Here is a 23,168-nt window from a genome sequence, read left to right as displayed (position 1 = left end):
AAAAGAAAAGAAAAAGAAATACATTTACATCTCAAGTGAGGGGCCAGGCGGTGGTGCACCTGGTTAAGTGCACATAGTACGAAGCTCAAGGATCCCGGTTTGAGTCCCCAGCTCCTCATCTGTAGTGAGGATCACTTCACAGGCGGTAAAGCTGGTGTGCAAGTGTCTTTCTTTTTCTCCTCCTCTCTATCTTCACCTCCCCTCTCAATTCTCTCTATCCTAGCCAATAAAATGGGGAAAAGTGGCTGTTAAAAGTAGTGCATTCATAGTGCCAGCACTGAGCCCCAGTGATAACCCTGGAGGCAAAATAAATAAATAAATAAATAAATAACAAGTGAAAGAATCAGCCTTATTTTATGGAGAAGGGAGATCAATGCATTGAATAATTTATCTGAATTACCTATTCAGGTAGTGACCAAAATTGGCCATACCAGGGATCACTGTCTTCTAAGTTAATGTTTATGTATGTTACATCAGTCACTCAAAGCACTTTTTCTAATCTCTTCACCCCAAATCATCTTAGTGTCTATGTGTGACTGGTGTTTGGGACATGCATGATTTCACTCCTCTAGGCAGAGAGAGAGAGAGAGGGAGAGAGAGAGAGAGAGAGATCGGTCATAGCACTGGAGCTTTCTCTGTTTTTTTTTTTTAATTTATTTTTTTTTAAAAAAGGAGACATTGACAAAACCATAGGATAAGAGGGGTACAACTCCACACAATTCCCACCACCAGATCTCTGTAACCCATCCCCTACCCTGATAGCTTTCCTATTCTTTATCCCTCTGGGAGTATGGGCTCAAGGTCATTGTGGGATACAGAAGGTGGAAGGTCTGGCTTCTGTAATTGCTTCCCCACTGAACATGGGTATTGACTAGTCAGTCGATCCATACTCCCAGCCTGCCTCTCTCTTTCCCTAGTAGTGTGGGGCTATGGGGAAGTGGAGCTCTAGGACACATTGGTGAGGTCCTCCATCCAAGGAAGTCTGGTCAGCATCATGCTGGCATCTGGAACCTGGTGGTTGAAAAGAGAGTTAACATACAAAGCCAAACAAATTATTGAACAGTCATGGACCTAAAGGCTGGAATAGTGCAGATGAAATGTTGGGGGTATTCACTGCAGACTATTGTGTACTTTTGCTTTCAGGTATATATTTTGCCCTAGTTTATGGATATGTGTGAACATATGCTGTATCTCACAGGACCAGTCTATATCTAGGTTTTGGGACTTTGTTAGGAAGTGAGCCACCTGGAATGGAATTAAAGAATACTATGAAAGGAAAGGTCTCAACCGAGTAATGAAGCTGAAGGGTTGTCATTCCATACATGAAGTCTCTGGACACAGTTTGAATTGAAGCATGCTGAGGTGGTACTCATTGCATTGATTAGGTTGGGATTGGCAGATGCAATATTATTTGGTATGAATTGAGAGAAGCATGTAGGAAAGTGTGCCCCACCCTAAGGTTCCAGGACTATAGGCTCTATAGTGGAAATGTGAGGTTCCTGCTGTCTTAGGGTTCAAGAAGACAATAGATAGTTATTGTTATAATCACATTGTTTGGTAATTGGGTTAACTTTGAAAAAACCCTTTGTTAGGATTTGCTGTATCATACACAACATCACCATAGTTTATATCCTTTGACATTATTTGTATATAGCTTTGCTACCGGTTGCTTCTGTTCTCCCTGGTCTAGGCTTTTGAGAGAGTCAGTATATCAAAGACTCAGCCTATGTATTAAAAACTCAGTCTGTGCTTTAAAATATTTGAGACATACAATCAATTTTCCCCTCTCATATTAATTAAATATTTATCTGACTACAAATTGATAGGACTGTACACAAATACCATTCCCAACACCAAAAGACTGTGTCCCATCCCACCCACCCACCCCCACCCCCACCCCCCTGCCACCCCAGGAAGCCGAATATCCACCCTCACCCCAGGGTTTTTACTTTGGTGCCCTACTCCAGATTTAGTCAAATCCTGCTTTTAGTTTCCCTTTCTATTCTTCTTTCTCAACTTCTGTTGATGAGTGGGATCATCCCATACTCATCTTTATCTTTCTGATTTAGTTCACTTAACATAATTCCTTCTAGTTCTGTCCAAGATGGGTCAGAGAAGGTGGGTTTATTGTTCTTAATAGCTGCATAGTATTCCACTGTGTATATATACCACAGCTTTCTCAGCCACTCATCTGTTGTTGGGCACCTGGGTTGCTTCCAGGTTTTAGCTATTATGAATTGTGCTGCTATGAACATAGGCATACATATATCTTTTTGGTTGCATGTTATGGAGTCCTTGGGGTATATCCCCAAGAGAGGAATTACTGGGTCATATGGTAGGTCCATGTCTAGCCTTGTGAGAGCTCTCCAGACAGCTCTCCAGAGAGGCTGGACCAATTTACATTCCCACCAGCAGTGCAGAAGGGTTCCTCTGTCCCCACAGCCTCTCCAGCATTTGTTGCTGCTGTCCTTTTTGATGTATGCCATTCTCACAGTGGTGAGGTGGTATCTCAATATTGTTTTTATTTGCATTTCTCTGACAATCAGTGACCTGGAGCAATGTTTCATGTGTTTGTTAGCCTTTTGGATCTCCTCTGAAGTGAATGTTCTGTTCATATCCTCTGTCTATTTTTGGATGGGGTTATTTGCTTTTTTGGTGCTAAGTTTGCTGAGCTCTTTGTATATTTTGGTGATTAGTCTCTTGACTGATATTTGGCATGTGAAGATCTTCTCCCATTCTGTGAGGGGTCTCCTTGTTTGTGTGATAGTTTCTTTGGATGTGCAGAAGCTTTTCAATTTGATGTAGTGCTTTCTCTGTTTTCATAGTATCTCCTGTATGGTGCTGAGTCTCAGACCTGGCCCGTGTCGATGACAAGGCAACAACTGACCAGATGAGTTATCTCTCCAGCCATAGTCTGGGCTTTAAAACTCAAAGTCAAAATATTTCTACATCAGCTTTTGTAATTATGCTTGCCTAAGATGGGACTAGACTAGGAGAGGAGTACTGAAAGGAGCCCTACATTGAGATCTTCAAGAACTAGAAAGGGGCTCCAGGATAGAGAGAACACTTTTAAAGACTACTCAGAAGAATTATAGGTCTGATAAATGTGTGGTGCTGAATAGACCCTAAACCTGCACAGAGTGAAAAAGTCTCCTAACTCAAGGAGCTTTTTAGAAGCCAGGAAAGGCCAGGTTCATCCCAGGGAAATGCTAGTGGAAGAATTTTCAAAGGCCTTTTGAGTCTGTGGCTAGACTCAGTACTTAAAACAAAAATTCAGGATGAAGGTAGATGGAAATTTATCTTCTAAAGAGTCAGAAAAGCTATCTCATAAGAATGTGTAACTAGGAGCTGGATGGTGGCACATCTGGTAAAGTGCACACATTGCCATGCAAAGGTCCCAAGTTCAAGCCTCCTGTTCTCCACCTGTGAGGAAGAGGAAAGCTTTGTGAGGGGTGAGGCAACGCTGCAGGTGTCTCTCTTTCTCTCTTTCACCCTGTCTCCCACTTGCCTCTTTATTTCTCTCTGTCCTATCAAATAAAAAGGAGGGGGAAATAGACAGAGGGGGAAAAAAAGACCACCTGAAGTGATAGATTCCTCACACAGGCACTGATCGCCAACGATAATCCTGGAGGCAAAAAAAAAGAGAGAGAGAGAGGATGTGCAACTAGGAACTGGCTGATAGCACACCCGATAGAGCAGTAGCATACGTATCACCATGCATAAAACCTGGGTTTGAATACCCCATTGATCCCTTCCTACAGAGGTCATACCCCTGGAGTAGTGCTGGAGTGCTCCAGCTCTCTGTCGCTCTCTCTTCCTTTCCTCTCCCTGATATACATACATACATACATATGTGTGTGTGTGTGTGTGTGTGTGTGTGTGTGTGTGTGTGTGTGTGTGTGTGTGTAGGGCCACTGAAGATGGTAGACTTGCTGTTTCTGTGCAGGCACAGAGCCCCACTGATAACCTTGTTGGCAATAAGAGAGAGAGAGAGAGAAAGAGAGAATAATTTTTTTAAAAAAAAGCTTCATTTACCTGTGCCTGATCTGCCTACTACTCCCTACATTTGTGCACATTTCTGTGTACAGTTATATCCACTTTGTATTACTAGAGACTTGAAAATTGGTGTACAAATCTATAAATGAGGAAGAAGAATAAAAAAAGACCTGATTCTATAAAAATGTACTGAAGTGGAGCCCAGGAATCAGAGGAGGAAATGAGGATAGGCAAGAAGGAACAAGAAACACAGTCTTGGAAGGAAAAACAAAGCTCGATTCCTTGGGCAGGGTGACAGAGGGTGGGGTTGAAATCAGTCTTCCACCAAGCTGAGTGGAATCAACTGGGAGGCTCTTATTTGGAACTCTTTCCTCTGGCAGTGTTTTCAGCACAGCATGGTTTCCATTCTTGGCAGTGAAAAGAACTGAGGTGGAATGGAATTGGCTCTGCCTGAACTCTGACTAGATAGTCACAATAATGGAAGCCATCTTTCCCTTTGGAAAAAACAAACATGAAAGCAGATAAGCAGATACTGGCTCTGAGTGTGTCTGATGGCCTCACTTTATTACTTGTTAACAGAAATAACTCTGATTTATATTTGCTTCTCAGCTTCACACACTCACATACAACCCTGAATGGGAGGGTGGAGAGAGAAGACCACAGAGAGCCGTGATGTATGCCTAGCCAGCAAGGCTTCCTGGTCCAAAAGGGACCTTGGGGACTGAGAAAGATACATCAGTTTTCTCACTCTTCTGTCATTCAGTCTACCCCCTTCCCCCGTCCTTCAGATGAGGTATATTACATGGGCCTCAGATGGACTACATGTGGGCTTTGATCTGAGAACCCCTCACCTACCCTTTCTGGGGATTAAGAAGGTTGGTTGGCCTGTATCCAGTAACTATAATGAAATGTTGAGAGGCCAAGTGCCTGGTCTATGCTGGCATCTGCACATTGTTTTATCTTTCTAATATTTGGCTACATCAGAGGAATGAGAGGACTTTTAAAATTTCGTTTCCTTCTCAAAATTGATCTATGGTGCCGGCAATGGAAGTTGAGTGAATATGTCTTCTCAGTTAATGCCATCTTATGTCATCTGGTTTTGAATTCAGAAGCATTCTTTCCATGGACTTGTCATTATACCGTATAATTCACTGAATTTAAGATGCCATCAATCATAAGAGCACCATTACTGTGTTTTCTATACCACTGAGACAGAAAAAGGAATGATGCCAATTTAAACAGAGCCTGACCATCTCTTACATTAAAATTTTGGTGTTTGATCCATACTGAAAGGATTCTTTTTACTTGTTTGGATTTTATTATGTATCCTACTTGTACAGATGTAAGATGTAAAATACATGTAAAATATGACTTAGATTCTCCTAGAACATCTTCCTAGCCAGTCAAATTCTTCCAAATCTCTCTATGGATAGAATATTCAAAGCCTGTGGTAGGGAGTCAGGCTGTAGTGCACTGGGTTAAGCACACAGATCACCCTCAAAGATCCCGGTTCAAGCCCCTGGCTCCCCACCTGCAGGGGTATCACTTCACAAGCAGCAAAGCAAGTCTGTAGGTATCTTTCTCTCCCTCTCTTTATCTACCCTCCCCTTTCAATGTCTCTGTCCTATGGAAGAAAAAGAAAAAATCCACCAGAAATGGTGGATTCGTAGTGCTGGCACCGAGCCCTAGTAACTGGAGGCAAAAACCAACCAACCAAACAAACAAGTCTATGTTATACATAATGCAGTGTTTCATACTCCAGCATGGTGGCAAGGTAAATACAATGGCAACTACATCAAGGTGGTCACCAGGCTGACAGTGGGTATAAGTGACAGCCACTCCAAACACTATGCAGGATGAGAAATGAGGAATTAGAGCTATATATATCCTGATTCTAGAAATGTTAAGATTTGGAGGGGGGGAGGGGAGAGGAAGTACATCTCAGCATGAAATGAATTTAGTATCTTCCTGATGAACTATGCACAAACTCAAGATTTTTCTAGTATTTTACAACAACAACAAAATCTATCTTTTTAAAAAATATTTATTTATTCCCTTTTGTTGCCCTTGTTATTTTATTGTTGTTGTTATTGATGTCATTGTTGTTGGATAGGACAGAGAGAAATGGAGAGAGGAAGGGAAGACAGAGAGGGGGAGAGAAAGATAGACACCTACAGACCTGCTTCACTGCTTGTGAAGCGACTCCCCTGTCGGTGGGGAGCCAGGGGCTCGAACCAGAATCCTTACGCTAGGTTTTGCGCTTTGCACCACCTGCGCTTAACCTGCTGCACTACCACCAACTCCCCACAAAAATCTATTTCTTCAGTTCTCTATCAACTTCAGAAAACTACACAAAGTTTATAATCACCCATGCCTGAATTATAGTTTCAGTGCAAGAAATCAGAAGACCTTGTGAGCATATGTATTATGCTTTTCAAAAGACTCTAAAGGCTTTCTTCTTTTTTCTCTTTTATTTCCTTCTCTCTCTCTCTCTTTCTCTCCCTCCCTCCCTCCCTCCCTTTGTCCCTCCTTCCCTCCCTCTCTCCCTGCCTCCCTCTTTACCAGGGCACTGCTCAGTTCTGGCTTTTTTAAAATTATTTTTTAATTTATTAATTTATGGATAGAGACACATTGTGAGGGGAGATAGGAAATGAGACAGAAAGATACATGCAGTCCTTCTTCACCACTTGCGAAGCTTCCCCCATGCAAAGTGGGGACCAGGGGCTCAAACCCAGATCCTTTCGCATTGTGTAATGTGTATGCTTAACCAGGTGTGCCACCACCCACCTGGTCTCAGATCTGGCTTCTGATGGTACAGGAAATTGAACCTGCAGCTTTGGAGCCTCAGGCAAGAAGATCTTTTGTGCACAAGCATTATACTATCTCCCCTGCCCTGGAAGCTTTCTTCTTAAAGGATATGGCTATTGACAGCTTGCATCTATTGGTCTATTAAATCTGTATGGCAACTTCTTACAGTTCTTGGGAGAGGGACCTACCAACACTTGCCAGCTTTTATTAAAAAAAAAAGTCATTATAGTTTATAGTATAACATATTCACACCTACTTGGCAAAGTTATTTAGTGAGAAGAAAAACAGCAGTGGTCTTTTCCATTTTTGTGCATACACTTAGAAAAAAAGCAGATGATATTTGCTTTTCTAATACTAGGGTCAAGAATCGTTTCTGTATGACACAACTTTATAACAAAACAGATTTGTGGAGGAAAAGGATATAAGTTAGTAGTGGTCTGTAGAATTATACTTGAAAAATAATCTTAATTATTTGAATAAAATTAAAGATCAACCTGCCCGTTAACTTTTCAATTAATTTGAATGTATTAGAACAAATGTAATTACTATGCAGTTTATAAGACTGTGTTTTATTTTGATCTCAGGAAGTTTAATTTTCAGGCAAATAGTTTATATGTGCTTGCACAATCACAGAAAGAAATTTTATTCCTTTGCATTTACTGTAATGAGTGTTGGTGATTCTGTTTTTGGCCAGCAGAGGGCAGTAGTGCACACCTTAGAAGGGGGGTTCCAATTGTACTAACATGGACTTGAAAAACCGCTGGTGTCTGGACCAGGGCCAAGGTCTGGTACTTAGCAGGGTCAGCGAGGTGACAATGAGTTGATTACAGGGGATAGATGGCAAGAGTGGACTCTTCCTTTTCCCAGCTCGGTGGAATGTCCTTCCCCAGCCCTGGGGTGTGACCTGCAACAATAATATGGTGTTCTATGACCTGCATTAGGGCTGCCATTCACACCCCACCACATACATGGCTGTTGAATTTACCTTTTCAGACAAACACTGGGGGGGGGGGGGGGCACTAATGTGCGTGGTCAAAATGCAACTCATTCCCTTGCAAAATTCCTGTCTTGGGTTTTATTTTCACTTAGATCACTTCTCTAGTGTCTGCTCTGATGAAAGGCACCAAGGAGGATATGGAACTTTGATCCTGCAAAGGTTTCTTCTAATCCAGAAACATCCTCTCCCCCTTCCACCCTAACACTATGTTTGGACACAAACACTGTATACAGGAAACAAAGCATTGTGGTAGGATGGAGGGAGAGTCTGGGACTGTCAGACCCAGCAGATTCCCAGAGCACTGACCAGAACAGGGGTGCTTCACTCCTGGGAATGTTCAACAAAAATGAAGTGCTTTGGGTAAGCAGCCCACATCATAATTCGTTTTTAAAGTAAGTCTAAATTTTTTTTTTTGCCCCGTCCTTGCACTTCATGCTATGTGCGCAACCGCCCAGCCCCCTTTCTTCTCTCTCTCTCTCTTTTTTTTTTGCCTCCAGGGTTATCACTGGGTGCTTGCACTACGAACCCACTGCTCTTGGAGGCTGTTTTTTCCCTTTTGTTGTCCTTGTTGTTTGTCATTGTTGTTGTTATTATTATTGTTGTTATTGCTGTCACTGTTGCTGGATAGGACAGAGAGAAATCGAGAGAGGATTGAAAGACAGAGGGGGAGAGAAAGATAGACACCTGCAGACCTGCTTCACCACTTGTGAAGCGACCCCCCTGCAGGTGGGGGCCAGGGGCTTGAACCAGGATTCTTGTGATGGTCCTTGTGGTTCACACATGTGTGTTTAACCCACTGTGAGGTAGCGAAGATTTAGAAATGATTGTTGTGTGGAGTTGTTCCCCTCTTATCCTATGATTTTGTCAATGTTTCCTTTTTATAAATCAAAAAAGAGAGACATTAATAAGAAACTATTTATTCTAAAAATTACACCATGATGAGAGCTTAAATAATTGTATTGAAATGTATAAAGTGTTTAAGGTGTTCTCAAAGAATTATTAAAAATAGGATGCATGCTGTGAACACATATAAATACTAATGAAACATTACAAAATCAGAGAGGGATTTTAATATGAGAATGTGAGTGTGCTGCATGTGTTTCTTTATAGCAATTAAAAAATTTAACATGACAAAAAAAATAAAGAAATGATTGATCTAGTGCATCACGTGAGTCTGGAGGAGCACTGGAAATAACACTGCAAAGAGTAGTGTCCAAAGGTGCCTGCCCTGGGTGTGTAGTGTTAGAACCCTGGACACACTTTTTCACCTGCACAGAGGAGCTTGGTTGAGCTTTTATTACTACTTTCAATTCTCTATACCATGTTTATTTATTTTTATTTTGTTTTTTAATTTATCTTGTGGACGTGCGGTCGCGTATGAACAATTTTATTGCCCGCAGGTCTTTTTTTTTAAAAAATTTCTTTATTGGAGAATTAATGTTTTACATTCGACAGTAAATACAATAGTTTGTACATGCGTAACATTTCTTAGTTTTCCATATAACAATACAACCCCCTCTAGGTCCTCTGTCATCCTTCTTGGACACAGGTCTCTTTTTATATTATTATTCAAACAGCTAGAAAGAAACCGAGAAGCAGAGGGAGAGAAGGAAGGCTAGCATAGCAGTGAGGTTTCCTCCAGTTTCTTCCAGCATGGTGGGGACTGGGTTAGCTGGGTCATGTATGTTGACATACCAGCTACACTAGCCAGGTGAGCTATCCTGGTAGTTCATAATAATTACTTAAATATATATAATGTATATTTATATAAAACATATAATGCTATATATATATCTTTTTTAAAGATTTTAAAAATATTTTTATATTTATTCCCTTTTGTTGACCTTATTATTTTATTGTTGTAGCCGTTGTTGGATAGGACAGAGAGAAATGGAGAGAGGAGGGGAAGACAGAGAGGGGGAGAGAAAGACACCTGCAGACCTGCTTCACAGCTTGTGAAGTGATGCCATGCAGGTGGGGAGCCTGGGCTTGAACAGGTATCATTGGGCCGGTCCTTGCACTTTGCACCATGTGCACTTAACCCGCTATGCTACTGCCCCATTCCCTTATATGAGTGAGAGGCCAGAGCAGCAGTCTGGCATTTGCAATACTGGGCATTGAACTTGGGACCTCATGTTTACAAATCCAGAGTTTACTGCTGTGCCATCTCCTAGGTCACTTAAATTATTTTGGTTGGTTGTGTGTGAGAGATACTAGGGTACCACGTCACCATTTGTGGTGGTTTGTTTGACTTTTTAAAAAAATATATATTTTTGAATATTTATTTATTTATTTCCTTTTGTTGCCCTTGTTTTATTGTTGTAGTTACTATTGTTTTTGTTGTTGCTGTTGGATAGGACAGAGAGAAATGGAGAGATGAGGGGAAGACAGAGACGGGGAGAGAAAGATAGACACCTGCAGTACTGCTTCACCGCCTGTGAAGCAACAACTCCCCTGCAGGTGGGGAGCAGGGGCTCGAACCAGGATCCTTACGCCAGTCCTTGCACTTTGTGCCACATGCGCTTAACCTGCTACCTCCTGACTCCCTGTTCGACATTTTTATGTGTTACCTGGGATCAAGCCAAGGACCTTGCCCAGGCAAGGTCTGGTTTTACTGATGAACCACTTCCTCCAATCAACTGGGATTTTTTTTTTTTTTTTTTTGCCTCCAGGGTTATTGCTAGGGCTCCGTGCCTGCACTTCGGATCCGTTGTTCCTGACAACCTTTTTTTTTCCAGTTTATTTTTTTATTTATTTAATTATTTTTTTTATTGGATAGGACAGAGAGAAATTGGGAGGGGGAGATAGAGAGGTGAATAGAAAAACTGATACCTGCTGACCTGTTTCAGGCTCAAAATAGACCACTCTGCAGGCAGGGAGCTAGGGGTTCCAACCAGGATCCTTACGCTTCATACTATGTGCTTAACCCAGCGCACCACCATCCAATTCCCTCAAGTAGGATTTCTTTCCACCTCTTCACTTCTCCAGCTCCTGTTACTCAAGTTCAGGTGGCATGTCTGTCTCCCCATAACCCCTCCTAGAATTAAGGCATGACTGATTTCATATTCTGGGTTGAAATTTTCCATTCTGTTAGGGCAGAAAGAGGGAGAGATCACCGCACTGGAGCTTCTTCTGATGCCATAGCACTTCATATATAGTGCCTAGGCTCCAACCTAGGCTTCACACATGACAGGTCATTCACCCTACCCAGTGAGCTATTTCTCTGGCCCTCTTATATTCCTGTCCCTTCATAAGATTAGTCTTAATATGAATAAGCAGCCATCACTAGAACTAGGCATATAGCTCAGTGATAAGAGCACATGATTCATTTTATAAGGACTTGTGTTAAATCCCTGACACCAAGTTAATAATACTAGTAACAACAACAATAATAATAAAGCATTATCAATACCCAAGCGAAGAGAAAAATAGAGGTCAAGAAGTTGAATGCCTTGGCGAAGCCCCTGGGTCTGGTGAGCTGATTAGAATTCTGACTCCAAATGCTGACTAGTCTTTGGCTAGTTACTCAACCTCCCTGAGCACCAGCCACAGGCTGCTTTCATCGCTCCTATTTCATGGGACCACAGTGTGGCCTTGTGGGGAAAGTATTGAGAACGCAGCCTGGAAAGAAGCCTCTGAAAACATACTACCTACAGCGGACACCCTGCCTGGCTCCTGCCAACTGCCAGCCTTTGGGTCAGCTTTCTTTTCCTAAACCTCTGTTTCTGCATTTGTAAGATGGGAGTTATGTCAAAGCTTCTGTCAAAATAAAGTGAGAGAGCCAAGGGGGATTGTTTAGTATATTATGTGCATTATACATTATAAGTGCATAGCAATTGTGTTTAAGATTTAAGTTTTTTTTTTTTTTTTTTGTCTCCACCTGGTTTATCTCTGGGGCTTGGTGCCTGTATGATTATTTCACCACTCCTGGTACTATCTACCTGTTTGTTTGTCTGTCTGTATATCTATCTGTCTATTATCACCCTTCACTTAATAGGCTAGAGAAATGGGGCCGTGGAGAGGAGAGAGAAATACCTGCAGCGCTGCTCCACTGCCTGTGAAGCTTTCTCCTTTTGTAGGTGGGGGCGGGGGGCTTGAACCCAGGTCAGTGTGCCCTTTATCTGGTGCACCTTTGCCTGGTTCCCTGAGTTCATATTTTTGGGTGAGCTGCACCATCATGGTAAAAGAAAACTTTCTGGGAGTCGGGTGGTAGTGCAGCAGGTTAAGCGCATGTGGTGCAAAGCTCAAAGACCTGCGGAAAGATCCTGGTTTGAGCCCCCGGCTCCCCACCTGCAGGGGAGTCGCTTCACATGGTGAAGCAGGTCTGCAGGTGTCTTTCTCTCCTCCTCTCTGTCTTCCCCTCCTGTCTCCATTTCTCCCTGTCCTATCCAACAATGACGACAACAATAATAATTACAATAATAAAGCAACAAGGGCAACAAAAGGGAATAAATAAATAAACTTAAAAAACTTTAAAGAAAAAAAGAAAACTTTCTCTATAAAGAGGAGCTTGCAAAACTGTCTCTTGTGCTCTTTGTTTTCAAGCTGAGCTGTAGGAAGCTAAGGAGAGACTTCCTGCTCAAGGACCTTTCTGGGCCCTTTTTCTGGCTCCACAACTGGCTTTATCTTAGGGTTGACAATGAAAAGCAGTCTCTTAACTTGTTTTCCAGAATCAGAAGAAAGTTGAACATAACACCATTTTATAGCTCTTGCCCAGTAACATATATTACTTTAAAAAGTTGCAATATCTTTCCCTTATCATGCATTATTCTTTTACATGGACAATTTTCCTGACGTATTGAAGTAATATTCCACTGTTTGCTATGACTTGGAGGTTTACGGCCCTTCTGTGGCAGATCAGACTAGACATAATTCATTCATAGCTACTTAGTGTTCAGGGAAATAAACCCCTGAACTTAAATAACTATGGCGTGACCTCTGTAAAAATATTATTTATGGATTTAAAACTACTATAATGTAGATATCAAGATGTGCCAAATGTTATAAAACAAACCCCAGCTGGCAAATCGGACAATAACTATCCTACTGAACTTTGTTTTTCTTTCTGGATATTTTTTCTGCAAATGCTATTTTTATTTAAATGGATCCTGGGATAATTATATGGCAGACAAAAGCAATGTTCATGACATTTTATTATAGAATATTGCAGTAAGTAAAAATTCTCCTCCCAAAAGAAGGACCACAAAAGTGTAAACATTCCATTAACTAACTGAGGTTTAATAGGAAAGATGCTGCTTACCTTCTAGTGTAAAGTAACTGTCCCCATTATCAGTGCACTAATGTAACCTATCTACTGTTCAGTTCAGCCAATGAGTTTACAGAGATAAACCTGATTGAATAAGTAAGTTACCCAAATGGGAATGCTAAGCTTAGCATCTCCATTAAGAAAATATGTGTATTCCCAGCACACACATGCTTAACTCTAATATTTGTGAATGTTTAGGGTGCCATCTCTGTTTCTGTATGGTTTCTTATTTCCTGTTTATCCAACTGTGTGGTAGGAAATAACATATTCAGAAATATTCAGGAAACCATTGACTTACTAATAGTTATTCAACAAATATTTAAAGACCCACTGTGTTTTGGTCAATCAATTCGGCACTGGCAGTAATAAAGATGAGTGAGGAGAAAACTCTCAGCCCTGCCAGTGTATGCAGAGATGAGTGAATAAGCAAATCCTAGGAAACACAAAATGTACTCTGAGAGGAAGAAGCTAAGCACAAAGGAAAGGCCGAGCTGAGGACAGGGAGTAGAAGAGGCAGGCAAGGCTTGAGGATGAGTTCACAGAGGACACAGATACCATGGAGCCAAGTCCTAGGAGATGGGAGGGGAGACTGGATGGTCAGGGGAACAGGTGAGACCAACAAGAGCAAAGACATGAAGGAATTTGGGATTCTGTCTTTAATTAAACCATTCAACTTGGCCATGGAAGAATAGGTGATGAAGATTTAGAATGAGGTCAACAGGGGCCGGGGAGATAGCGTAATGTTTACAGAGAAAGATCTTCAAGCCTGAGGCTCTGAGTTCTCAAGTTCAACTCCCAGGACCACCATAAGCCACAAGTGAGCAGTGCTCTGATCTCTGTCTATATTTCTCTTTCATTAAATAAATAAAATATTGAAATAAAAAGAAAAGGATATCAGCCATGAATTAGGAAGGTATTGAAACCCTACAAAGGAGTGTAGATTTTGGGGCCAGGCAGTAGCACACCTGGTTAAGTGTACATGTTACCACGCACAAGGAACTGGGTTCAAGCCCCTGGTCCTCACCTGCATCAGAAAAGCTTTGCAAGTGGTGAAGCAGTGCTGTAGCTCTCTGTCTCTCTCCCTGTCTTATCTCTTCTTTCTCTCTAGATTTCTCTCTGTCTCCATAAAATAAATAAATTTTGTTTTTTAAAAAGGCAGTGTAGATTTCCCCTTGTAGTCTGTGTATAAGCAGGAAGATTTTTTTTAATGTTTTCTCTTTTTTATTGCCATTTTTTCCTTTTTGTTGCCCTTGATGTTTATCGTTGTTGCTGTTATTATTGTTGTTATTGCTGTCATCATGTTGGATAGGACAGAGGGAAATGAAGAGAGGAAAGGAAGACAGAGGGGGGAGAGAAAGATAGACACCTACAGACTTGCTTCACCACTTGTGAAGCGATCCCGCCTGCAGGTGGGAACTGGGGGCTCGAACCGGAATCCTTATGCCAGTCCTTATGCTTTGTGCCATGTACACTTAACAAGCTGCTTTACCACCCAGCCCCCAGCAAGAAGATTTTTAAGTTGAGGGTAATACGATGAGGTATGTGTTTCAGCTTGCTTTTTTTTTGTATAAAAAGGAAACAATGACAAAAACCATAGGCTAAGAGGGGTACAACTCCACACAATTTCCACCACCAGAACTCTGTATCCCATCCCCTCCCCTGATAGCTTCCCTATTCTTTATCCCTCTGAGAGTATGGACCCAGGGTCATTATGGGGTGCCAAAGGTGGAAGGCCTGGTGTCTGTAATTGCTTGCCCGCTGAACATGGTCAGCTTGCTTTTTGTGTACAGGGTGTGGAGCATAAATTGAAGCCCAATTAGGAGGCTCTTCCAACTTTTGTGTAAGAAGTAGCAAAACTCTGAGTCAGGGCAACGACCTGGGTATAATAGAATAGGAGCAATAGAATCTGATAGCTGTTGGGCATGGAAAGAAACAAGAAGGAGCCAGAGAGACAGTTCACATTTGGGCTTGGGTGGTTGAGAGGATTAGAGAAGTCATTTTCAGTACTTGGGGCTGTTGGAAGAATGGGTTTGGGGAAGAAATATAGAGCTGACAACATAGGACACATAGGCAAGTCCAAAAAACTACCAGAAATGTGAATTTGGAGTGAAGTTAGGACTGGAGACAGAGATTGTGCCATTTATATATGTGATGCTCATTATTGTCTTCTTGAACGTGCATGAGCTAATTTACTCTCTCTGAGTTTATTTTTAAGAAACACACATTTCAGAGTCAGCAAAATATCTCTTTTGGGTAGTGCACTGCTTTGTCATGTGCATAGCCCAGGTTCAAGTCTGGCCCCCACCACACTGAAGCAAACTTTGGTGCTATGATTGGTTATGATTGGTCTCGATCTCTCCCTCTCCCTCTCCCTCTCCCTCTCCCTCTCCCTCTCCCTCTCCCTCTCCCTCTCCCTCTCCCTCTCCCTCTCCTTCTGTCTCCCTCTCTATCTCCAAAGAGAGAGAAAAAAAAAGACAAACACATTTCAGTTATTTGAAAATTTTATTGACATAATAGATTTTTAAAATTTTTTACCAGAGTACTGATCAGCTCTGGCTTATGGTGGTGTCGGGGATTGAACCTGAGACTTTGGAGCCTCAGGCATGATAGTCTCTCTGCATAATCATTATGCTACCTACCCCTGGCCCAGAGAACTTTTTTTTATCGTTGTTGTGGTTATTATTATTGTTGTTATTGTTGCTGTCATTGTTTGTTGGTATGCTTCTAGTTCTGCTTCTGGGATCTAGTTCTGCTTCTGTTACATTGCTTGACATTGTGGTCTATTTACATGGTCTTTTCTGTTACATTGGTTTGGTCTCACTCCCCCTGCCTCCAGGAGATTGTGGTTTAGTCTTTGCCTTTTGGCACTTCTCCCTTCTCCCCGCCCCCTATCCTACATACTTTCTGAGTTCCTGCTGCTGCCCCCGGAGGAGAAAGTTGGAGGAACACATTGTGTGGTGATTAGTTTAGATTAGTTTTTTGAACCGTTTGCTCGTGAATAAAGATTAAACTGCATTCTCAGCTCAGCCACCAGTTTCTGGTCGTCTGTTACCTGTCCGTGAAGCCAGCCCAGAGAAAACAACAATTGTTGTTGGAAAGGACAGAGAGAAATGGAGAGAGAGGGGGAAGACAGAAAGGGGGAGAGAAAGACAGACACCTGCAGACCTGTTTCACTGCTTGTGTGTGTGTGTGTGGGGGGGGGGGTGTTGAACCAGCATCCTTACCCTATCCTTGCTCTTTGCACCACGTGTGCTTAACCCACTGTGTGACCGCCCAGAAAACTTTAAACCCCTAAAGTTCTGTAGGGAAATAATGAGAAGAGTACAAGGTATTCTACATTCTGATACTTCCTATAAATAAGAAGCCTTAGAGTTCTCAGTTTGAATTCCAGCAAATAATAGGAAATGTCATTTACTTATTAAAATCATAACTAGTACCAATCAAGTTTTTCTTTGAAAATACTCAAGTTGCTCTTATAGCTGACAATCACTGCCTTATCCAGAAATTATACTTTTGTTTGAGAGAGTTCTAAACAAAAGTGAGCAAAATGGAAAGAATCACATTTCTGCCCCTTCAGTCTCAATGACTTTCTATAAGCTCATATATTTTGATGGATAAGATTAATGAGGCCACATAGCAGTAAGCACCTTGGACTTTCAGAACAAAGACCTTTTAGAAGAACAAAATATCATTATTAATGACACATTTGCTGTTTCCATCAGTAATGCAAGGCTTCAGCCTCTTTAATAGGAACTTAGTTAAGAGCTCAATGTAGAAGACAAGGCTATTAGCAAAGGTTCTTGACAGTAATACCTTTGCTTCTATAGGAAGCGATAAATCACACTCAAATTGTTAAAAAAAAAAAAAAAGTGAAGGGTTCAGAAGGAGGTAAGCCATTGCTCATTTGCTGAATTTCTTAAAGTTCTTGTCATCAGTGAATATTACTGATGAGCTCTACTCACTGCTGTACTTACTCTTATTCTCTTTGGTGACCTCACCTATGTGCAATTTCACTGCTCCTGGGATCACTTTTTCTTCTTTTTATTTCGGGGAGGGGGGTAGTAGAGAGGGAGAGAGAGACCACAACAATGTAGCTTTCTCCAGTGCCAAGGCATTCCCATGTGGTGTCAGGGTTCAAATCAAGGCAAGACAGCATCCTACCAGGAGAAGCCACCTTCTGACTCTCTGTAATAAGCTGTTTTTGATGCTAGTCCTCTGCCTTCAGGGTACCTTGCTGGCCCAGAAGAATGTCTCATTCACATCTTTCCCTTTTACTTTCTATCTTTTTACACCCCTTCCCCAAATATCTGTATTGGGTTTCACAATAGCTGGTACTTTCTGTTCTGTGGTGATCAGCTGTTGAGTCCCGTTGGTGAAAGCAGTGGCATTCACGTGCTGCACTTACCTGGTTGACACAAGTTCTAGTAGTGGGGGCAAAGAGGGGCTTTTATATTAGGTTACTTAACAATGGGGACGTATTTGTTCCTAAATATATACCATTCAATGTGTCAGGACAGCTGAGGGGAGTGTATACATATGGCATCAACACAGTGAGCAATGTTTCATGTAAATTTTTATATAGACGTCAAAATAAAAACTGTATATGACTGTTTTCAGTGGAGAATAATTATTCTCCTGGGGGGATTGAATTTTTTTTCAACTTATCAAAAACCAGTTAGCAATGGTTTAGCTGCAGAAAATTATCTGAGTTGCAAAGGTATGTTTGCTAAAAATAAAGGAGAAGGGAATGACCTATTACTACAGTAACTAATGACATATCGAGTCATATTTGGAACTGATTACATTACAACTCTACTCTTACCATTTGAGAAGTTAAGATTGTTGAAATTGTTGGCGACATGAAGAGAGCAACAGCTTAGATGAGGTAGTTATATATTACTACTAAAGGAGACCTCAGAGTGTTACTCTGTCTTTGCTTTTTAGCTAATTCACAGTCAGTCAATTGTTAGGTTGATCTGATACTTGAGATACTAGAAAGTATTATTGTATTGTTGTGTTCTGAGAGTTTCCACTAACAACATTAATTTTTCTTTTCACTTCTTTTAAAAAAAATGTTTTCTATTATCTTTACTTATTGGATAGAGACAGCCAGAAATCAAGAGGGAAGTGGGTGATAGAGACAGAGGGACACCTGCAGCACTGCTTCACCACTTGCAAAGCTTTCATCCCTGCAGGTGAGGACCAGAGGCTCGAACCCGGGGCCTTGCACATTGTAATATGTGCGCTCAACCAGGTGAGCCACCAACCGCCCCCCTCTTTTTTCCCACCAAGGTTTTGCTGCAGTTTGGTGTCTGCACATGACCACTCCTGGCTGCCATTTTTTCTTGTTCTTTCCATTTTCATAGAGGCTGAGAGACAAAGAGGCAGAGAAAGAGAGGAGGGACACCTGCAGCACTGTTCCACTGCTCACGAAGCTTCCTCCTTACAAGTGAGAAAGGGCTTTTAACCTGGGTCCTTATGCACGGTAATATGAACACTCTATTGGGTGCACCATATACATATATCCTGTGAGCTCCTGTCATCACTTGAGTTCATCTGATCTTTTTAAATTCTTCTTCTGGAGCCACAGACTTTACAGGCATGATTCCACTGCTCTGAGACTGCTTTTTTTATTCTTCTTACTTCAGGTAGAAAGAGGGATGGATGGGGGTAGATAGCATAATGGTTATGCAAAGAGACTTTCATGCCTGAGGCACCAAAGTCCCAGGTTCAATCTCCCGCACCACCATAAGCCAGAGCTGGGCAATGCTCTGGTGTTTCTCTCTCTCTTTACATCTCTCTCAAAAATAAATATTTATTTTTTAAAAAAAGGATAGAGAGGCAAGGATAAAGAGAGGAAAGACACAGTACCATCCCACAATTTGTAGAGATCCCCTTGGTGCATCTATGGTTCTCCTAATGTGGTGCTGGGACTTAAACCTGGGTCCTCACACATGGGAAGGTGTGTGAGCTCTAGGGGGTGAACTATCTCTCAGACGCATACCATTTATCTTAAAAGGTGAGTCAAAGGACATTTCCAGTTGGACTGTTAAGATTCACTTTTTCCCTGTCTTCAGAGTATGAAATTATAGCTAGAAAGCATTTACTGGACAACATGAGAATTCAAACACAGCTGGAATCTTAAGCTACCAGGAAAAATGTTACAGCACACTTCCATTTTTGAAATGTCAGCTCCTCTGTAGTCCAAAATACCGGACAGCAAAAACAAAGAAACCAAAATACCTAACAAAAATTACAATTTACAATTTGAGTAAATGCAGAAATGGAGAAGTAACATAGCTAGTTGATTACTACAGTCACATTCTTTAACAACTTTTAATATTATTTTTAAAAGTTGACATTTTCAGGGTCAGCAAAATAGCTCACTTGGATAATGTGACTTTGTATGTGACTTTGTACATGACCTGGATTCAAACCTGGGTCACAGCATTGGAGGTAGCATCATGATATACTTATCTCCAAAGTGGATGAAACCTTGGTATAACCAAGAAATATTGAAATTTTCAAACTGTAGGTGAAGAAAATTTAATTCATACTACATTTTTGATGTTAATAAGTTCAAACCAAATGCTGCTTTTGGAAATTAACAATGAAAAGTGAGTTGCTTTTAACTGAGCTTTAACCTGAAAGGTAATTTTCTTGCTTCAGTATAAATTTCCTAGTAACAAGTGAACAAAGTGGTTGGTGCTATTTTGTATCTTTAAGATCAAAGTTCAGAAGAACTGTGCAAATGTGATAACAAATGTAAGACAAATATAACCTTTATTCTCTTTCAAGAAACTGGAGAATAGGGCCTGGGACCATACAAACGAATTTAATCAGAATATCTTATATTTCATAGTCTTGTTTAAATTTTCTAATAATGGAATTAATTTTGAAGGGGAAAAAAGATAGTAAAACAACAGTTACTCACAACTACATAGTAAAACACTGTAGTGAATCCTCTTATTCAACTAAAGAGGGGCTAGGTTGGTGAGCTACTGGATTAAACACTCATAATAAATAAAAATTACCCCACATACATAGGACAATCACATTCTCATAAAATCACCATGGCTCAAGGCAGTGACATCCAATTTTGAGGGAATATGGAAGAAATCCCTAACCCAGCTTGGGAAGCACAGTTTCAGGGATCTCAACAACCCCCCCTCCCTCCCAGCCTCCATGTAGCCTTATTTATTATTCTCTGGGAATGGTTCCTTCTGGTCTATTTACATTAATATACATCTTCTCCACTCCCCCCACCACTTGCATCTGCATTTATTTGTGGCTTTCACTCTGCACAGCCCCCTCCCTACAAATGCACACAAAATCTTCCATTACTGATACCCCCAGCCCTAAACCACAAACACACAGACTATACTACTGCCCTAGAAATGCTCTAGAGTTATTAAAGCTGGTGACTAGCTGTGTGACCCTAAATGAATAATTCATCATCCCTGGGTCTCAGTGTGCGCGACTCTTAGGAACTTAACATGTCAACTCATTGGTGAAGAGGCTAATGAAGGCTTTGCTCGGATATTTCCCTCTGCAGCCCCAACAAGTGACACCCCCAAAAAAAGGGGGGTTCGGGCAGCGGGTTAAGCGCACATGGCGTGAAGTGCAAAGACCGGCACAAGGATCTCCGTTCTAGCCCCGGCTCCCCACTTGCAGGGGCGTCGTTTCACAAGCGGTAAAGCAGGTCTGCAGGTGTCTTTCTCTCCCCCACTGTCTTTCCCTCCTCTCTCGATCTCTCTCTGTCCTATCCAACAACAACGACATCAGTAACAACAATAATAATGCCACAACAACGTTAAAACAACAAGGACAACAAATGGAAAAAAAGTAGTTTCCATGAGCAGTGGATTCGTGGTGCAGGCACTGAGCCCCAGCAATAACCCTGGAGGGGAAAAAATTTTTCTTTTAAATGAGGGAACATAATTCTTTTCTCTTGTCCCTTCTCCACAACAGGAGGCAAAGTGGGGGGCGCAAAGGGGACTTGGCCAGCAGTAGGAATCACTCTTCGTCCTCGTCCTCCTCGTTCTGATCCTGGTAACGAATGTAGACGATCAACATGACGAAGCCTGTGAGGATGCAGAGGGAGCCCACGACCAGGTAGGCGATGCCCAGGAAGGGGTTCTTGCCGCCCATCCAGGAGATGCTGCTGAAGATGACGCTCTTCTGGCCGCCGAAGCCCAGCACCGGGTAGTTGTAGGTGATGTTGACGCGGTAGGCGCCCCGCGGCAGCCCGGCCGAGTAGTTGCCCTGGCGAATGCGCGCGTACAGCTTGCGGAACGTGGGCAGCGCCGCCGTGCGCATCCACACCACGAAGTCCTGGTTGATGAAGCCGGTGTTGTTGGGGTCCGGGCTGAGCTCGTACACCGGCCGGTGCCAGTTGGGCGGGGGCGCGGTGCCCCGGAAGGCCAGCGCCAGGCTGCCGTTCACCAGCGGCGGGTTGCGGAATTTGACGTGGTAGTCGGTCCACCAGGCGATGCCAGTGCGGTCCAGCGGCACCTCGACGTAGGAGCCTCCGGGCCCGCGCTGGTGCCACAGCGAGAAGGAGTCATTGAAGAGGCTGTTGGCGATGGCGCCGCAGGGCGCGATGGGCAGGCGGGCCGCGCTGTACTGGTAGGGGGCGCACTCGTTGACCGGGTGGCGCAGCGCGCTGCTCAGCCCGCTCAGCTGCGCGTCGTCGCGGGACACGCCGTAGCGCCGGTTGTTCTGGTAGAAGTTGCTGAGCTCGTAGTAGAGGTACACGGGGCCCTGGAAGAGCTCGGGCAGCGTGAAGTACCAGGCGCACGAGCAGGCGGGCGGCGGCGACCGGCCCCGGCCGGCCGTGGCGCACAGGGAGCAATTGCTGGTCCCCGGGTAGCCGGTGTAGTCGTAGCCCAGCTCCTTGATGCCGTTGGACGAGTAGTAGAGGCCCAGGCCCAGGCCGATGAAGGCCAGCCCCACGCAGAAGAAGAGCGGCAGCGTGATGCTGGCGGACAGCAGCGGCTGCCAGGCGGGGAGGCGCTGCTGCGTGAACGCGGTGTTGTCGGGCTGGTGGGCGCCGCGGGCGGTGGCGCTCCAGGTCATGGCTGCCGCGTAGGGACGGACGCACAGACGCACGGACGGACAGTGGGTGGGTTTCTCAGACGTGGCCAGCCGAGGGCGCCAACCCCGCGGGGGCGCTGAACGAGACCAGGGTGGGGCTGCACCTGGGTCAGGTCTCCCCTGACCCAGGTGAACTGTTGCCCTGGCCCCTCCTCCGACCTCTACACAGGTGACTTTTGGTTCCAGGTGCTGGGGCGGCCACCGAACCCGTCAGTTCCGCCTTGGTCCGGGTGATCCCGGCCGGCTCCGCCCCTGAGGTAATGGGCGCCCGCACCCCGCCCCCCGGGAGGTGAGTCGGCGGGTGTTCCGCTCACCTGGCGGCCCGGGCTCGTTTATTGTTTTCGGACACAGCGGCTCCTCCCCCGGGTGAGTGAGTGGCGGCTCCAGGCTGCCTCTGGGTGGCTCGCACCTGCTTCAGGTACCACCTAGGGTGCCTGGGCCAGTGTGTTCCAGTTTTAGGAACTGCAGCCTCCAACACAGAGATCCACAGAAGACTCGTACCATTGAGTTCTGGAGACGCCAAGATTCCAGCCTATTAATCTTTTGTCTGGGAAAACGAGAGAAGGAAGGGGACGCGGGTTGGGCAGGGTCGCACCTCTAGAACCTTTTGTTTTTGAAGGTTAGCTTTTCAATTTTTGGTCACATATTGTTAAACACAGGGGATTGCGCAGTGCTAACTCTGCTTCGAATTCAATGCCTGCATTCAAATTTCACCATATTTTCTTTAAAGGGAAAATAATTTGTCAGCCAGGTGCCCCCAGGCTGTATAATTAAGGAAAGTGCAAAGTTCTGTACAAATAAAATTAACTCTTAAAAAGAGAGAGAGGCAAAGACTTCAAGTGGCCCAGAACCTCTAAATATCTCCCTAGTTGGTGGAAAAAACACACAAGGAGGAAAATGTACTGGCCACCATATGATTTTTCTTCCTTTTCAGATTATTGCCCTTGTCTAGAGAATGGGTCTGATCCAAGTTCCCAGAAGACCTAGCTGCTATCCACACTCAAG

General features: G+C 43.3%; 1 protein-coding gene and 1 long non-coding RNA gene across 2 annotated transcripts in view; both read right to left on the bottom strand.

The window, feature by feature from the left end:
* LOC132533432 (uncharacterized) overlaps window positions 1–23,168 on the bottom strand; it is a 941,342-nt gene that overhangs the window by 343,225 nt on the left and 574,949 nt on the right. The gene's annotated exons all lie outside the window — the stretch shown is intronic.
* On the bottom strand, window positions 20,940–22,464 carry TMEM30B (transmembrane protein 30B). The gene has a single exon (XM_007519271.3). The coding sequence runs from the start codon at window positions 22,143–22,145 to the stop codon at window positions 21,084–21,086; it is 1,062 nt and encodes a 353-aa protein (XP_007519333.1). The 5' UTR covers window positions 22,146–22,464; the 3' UTR covers window positions 20,940–21,083.

Source organism: Erinaceus europaeus, chromosome 16 (assembly GCF_950295315.1).
Source record: "Erinaceus europaeus chromosome 16, mEriEur2.1, whole genome shotgun sequence".
NCBI lineage: Eukaryota > Metazoa > Chordata > Mammalia > Eulipotyphla > Erinaceidae > Erinaceus > Erinaceus europaeus.
The sequence above is the reverse complement of the archived record's forward strand: the minus strand, read 5'-3'. Positions and strand labels throughout refer to the sequence as shown.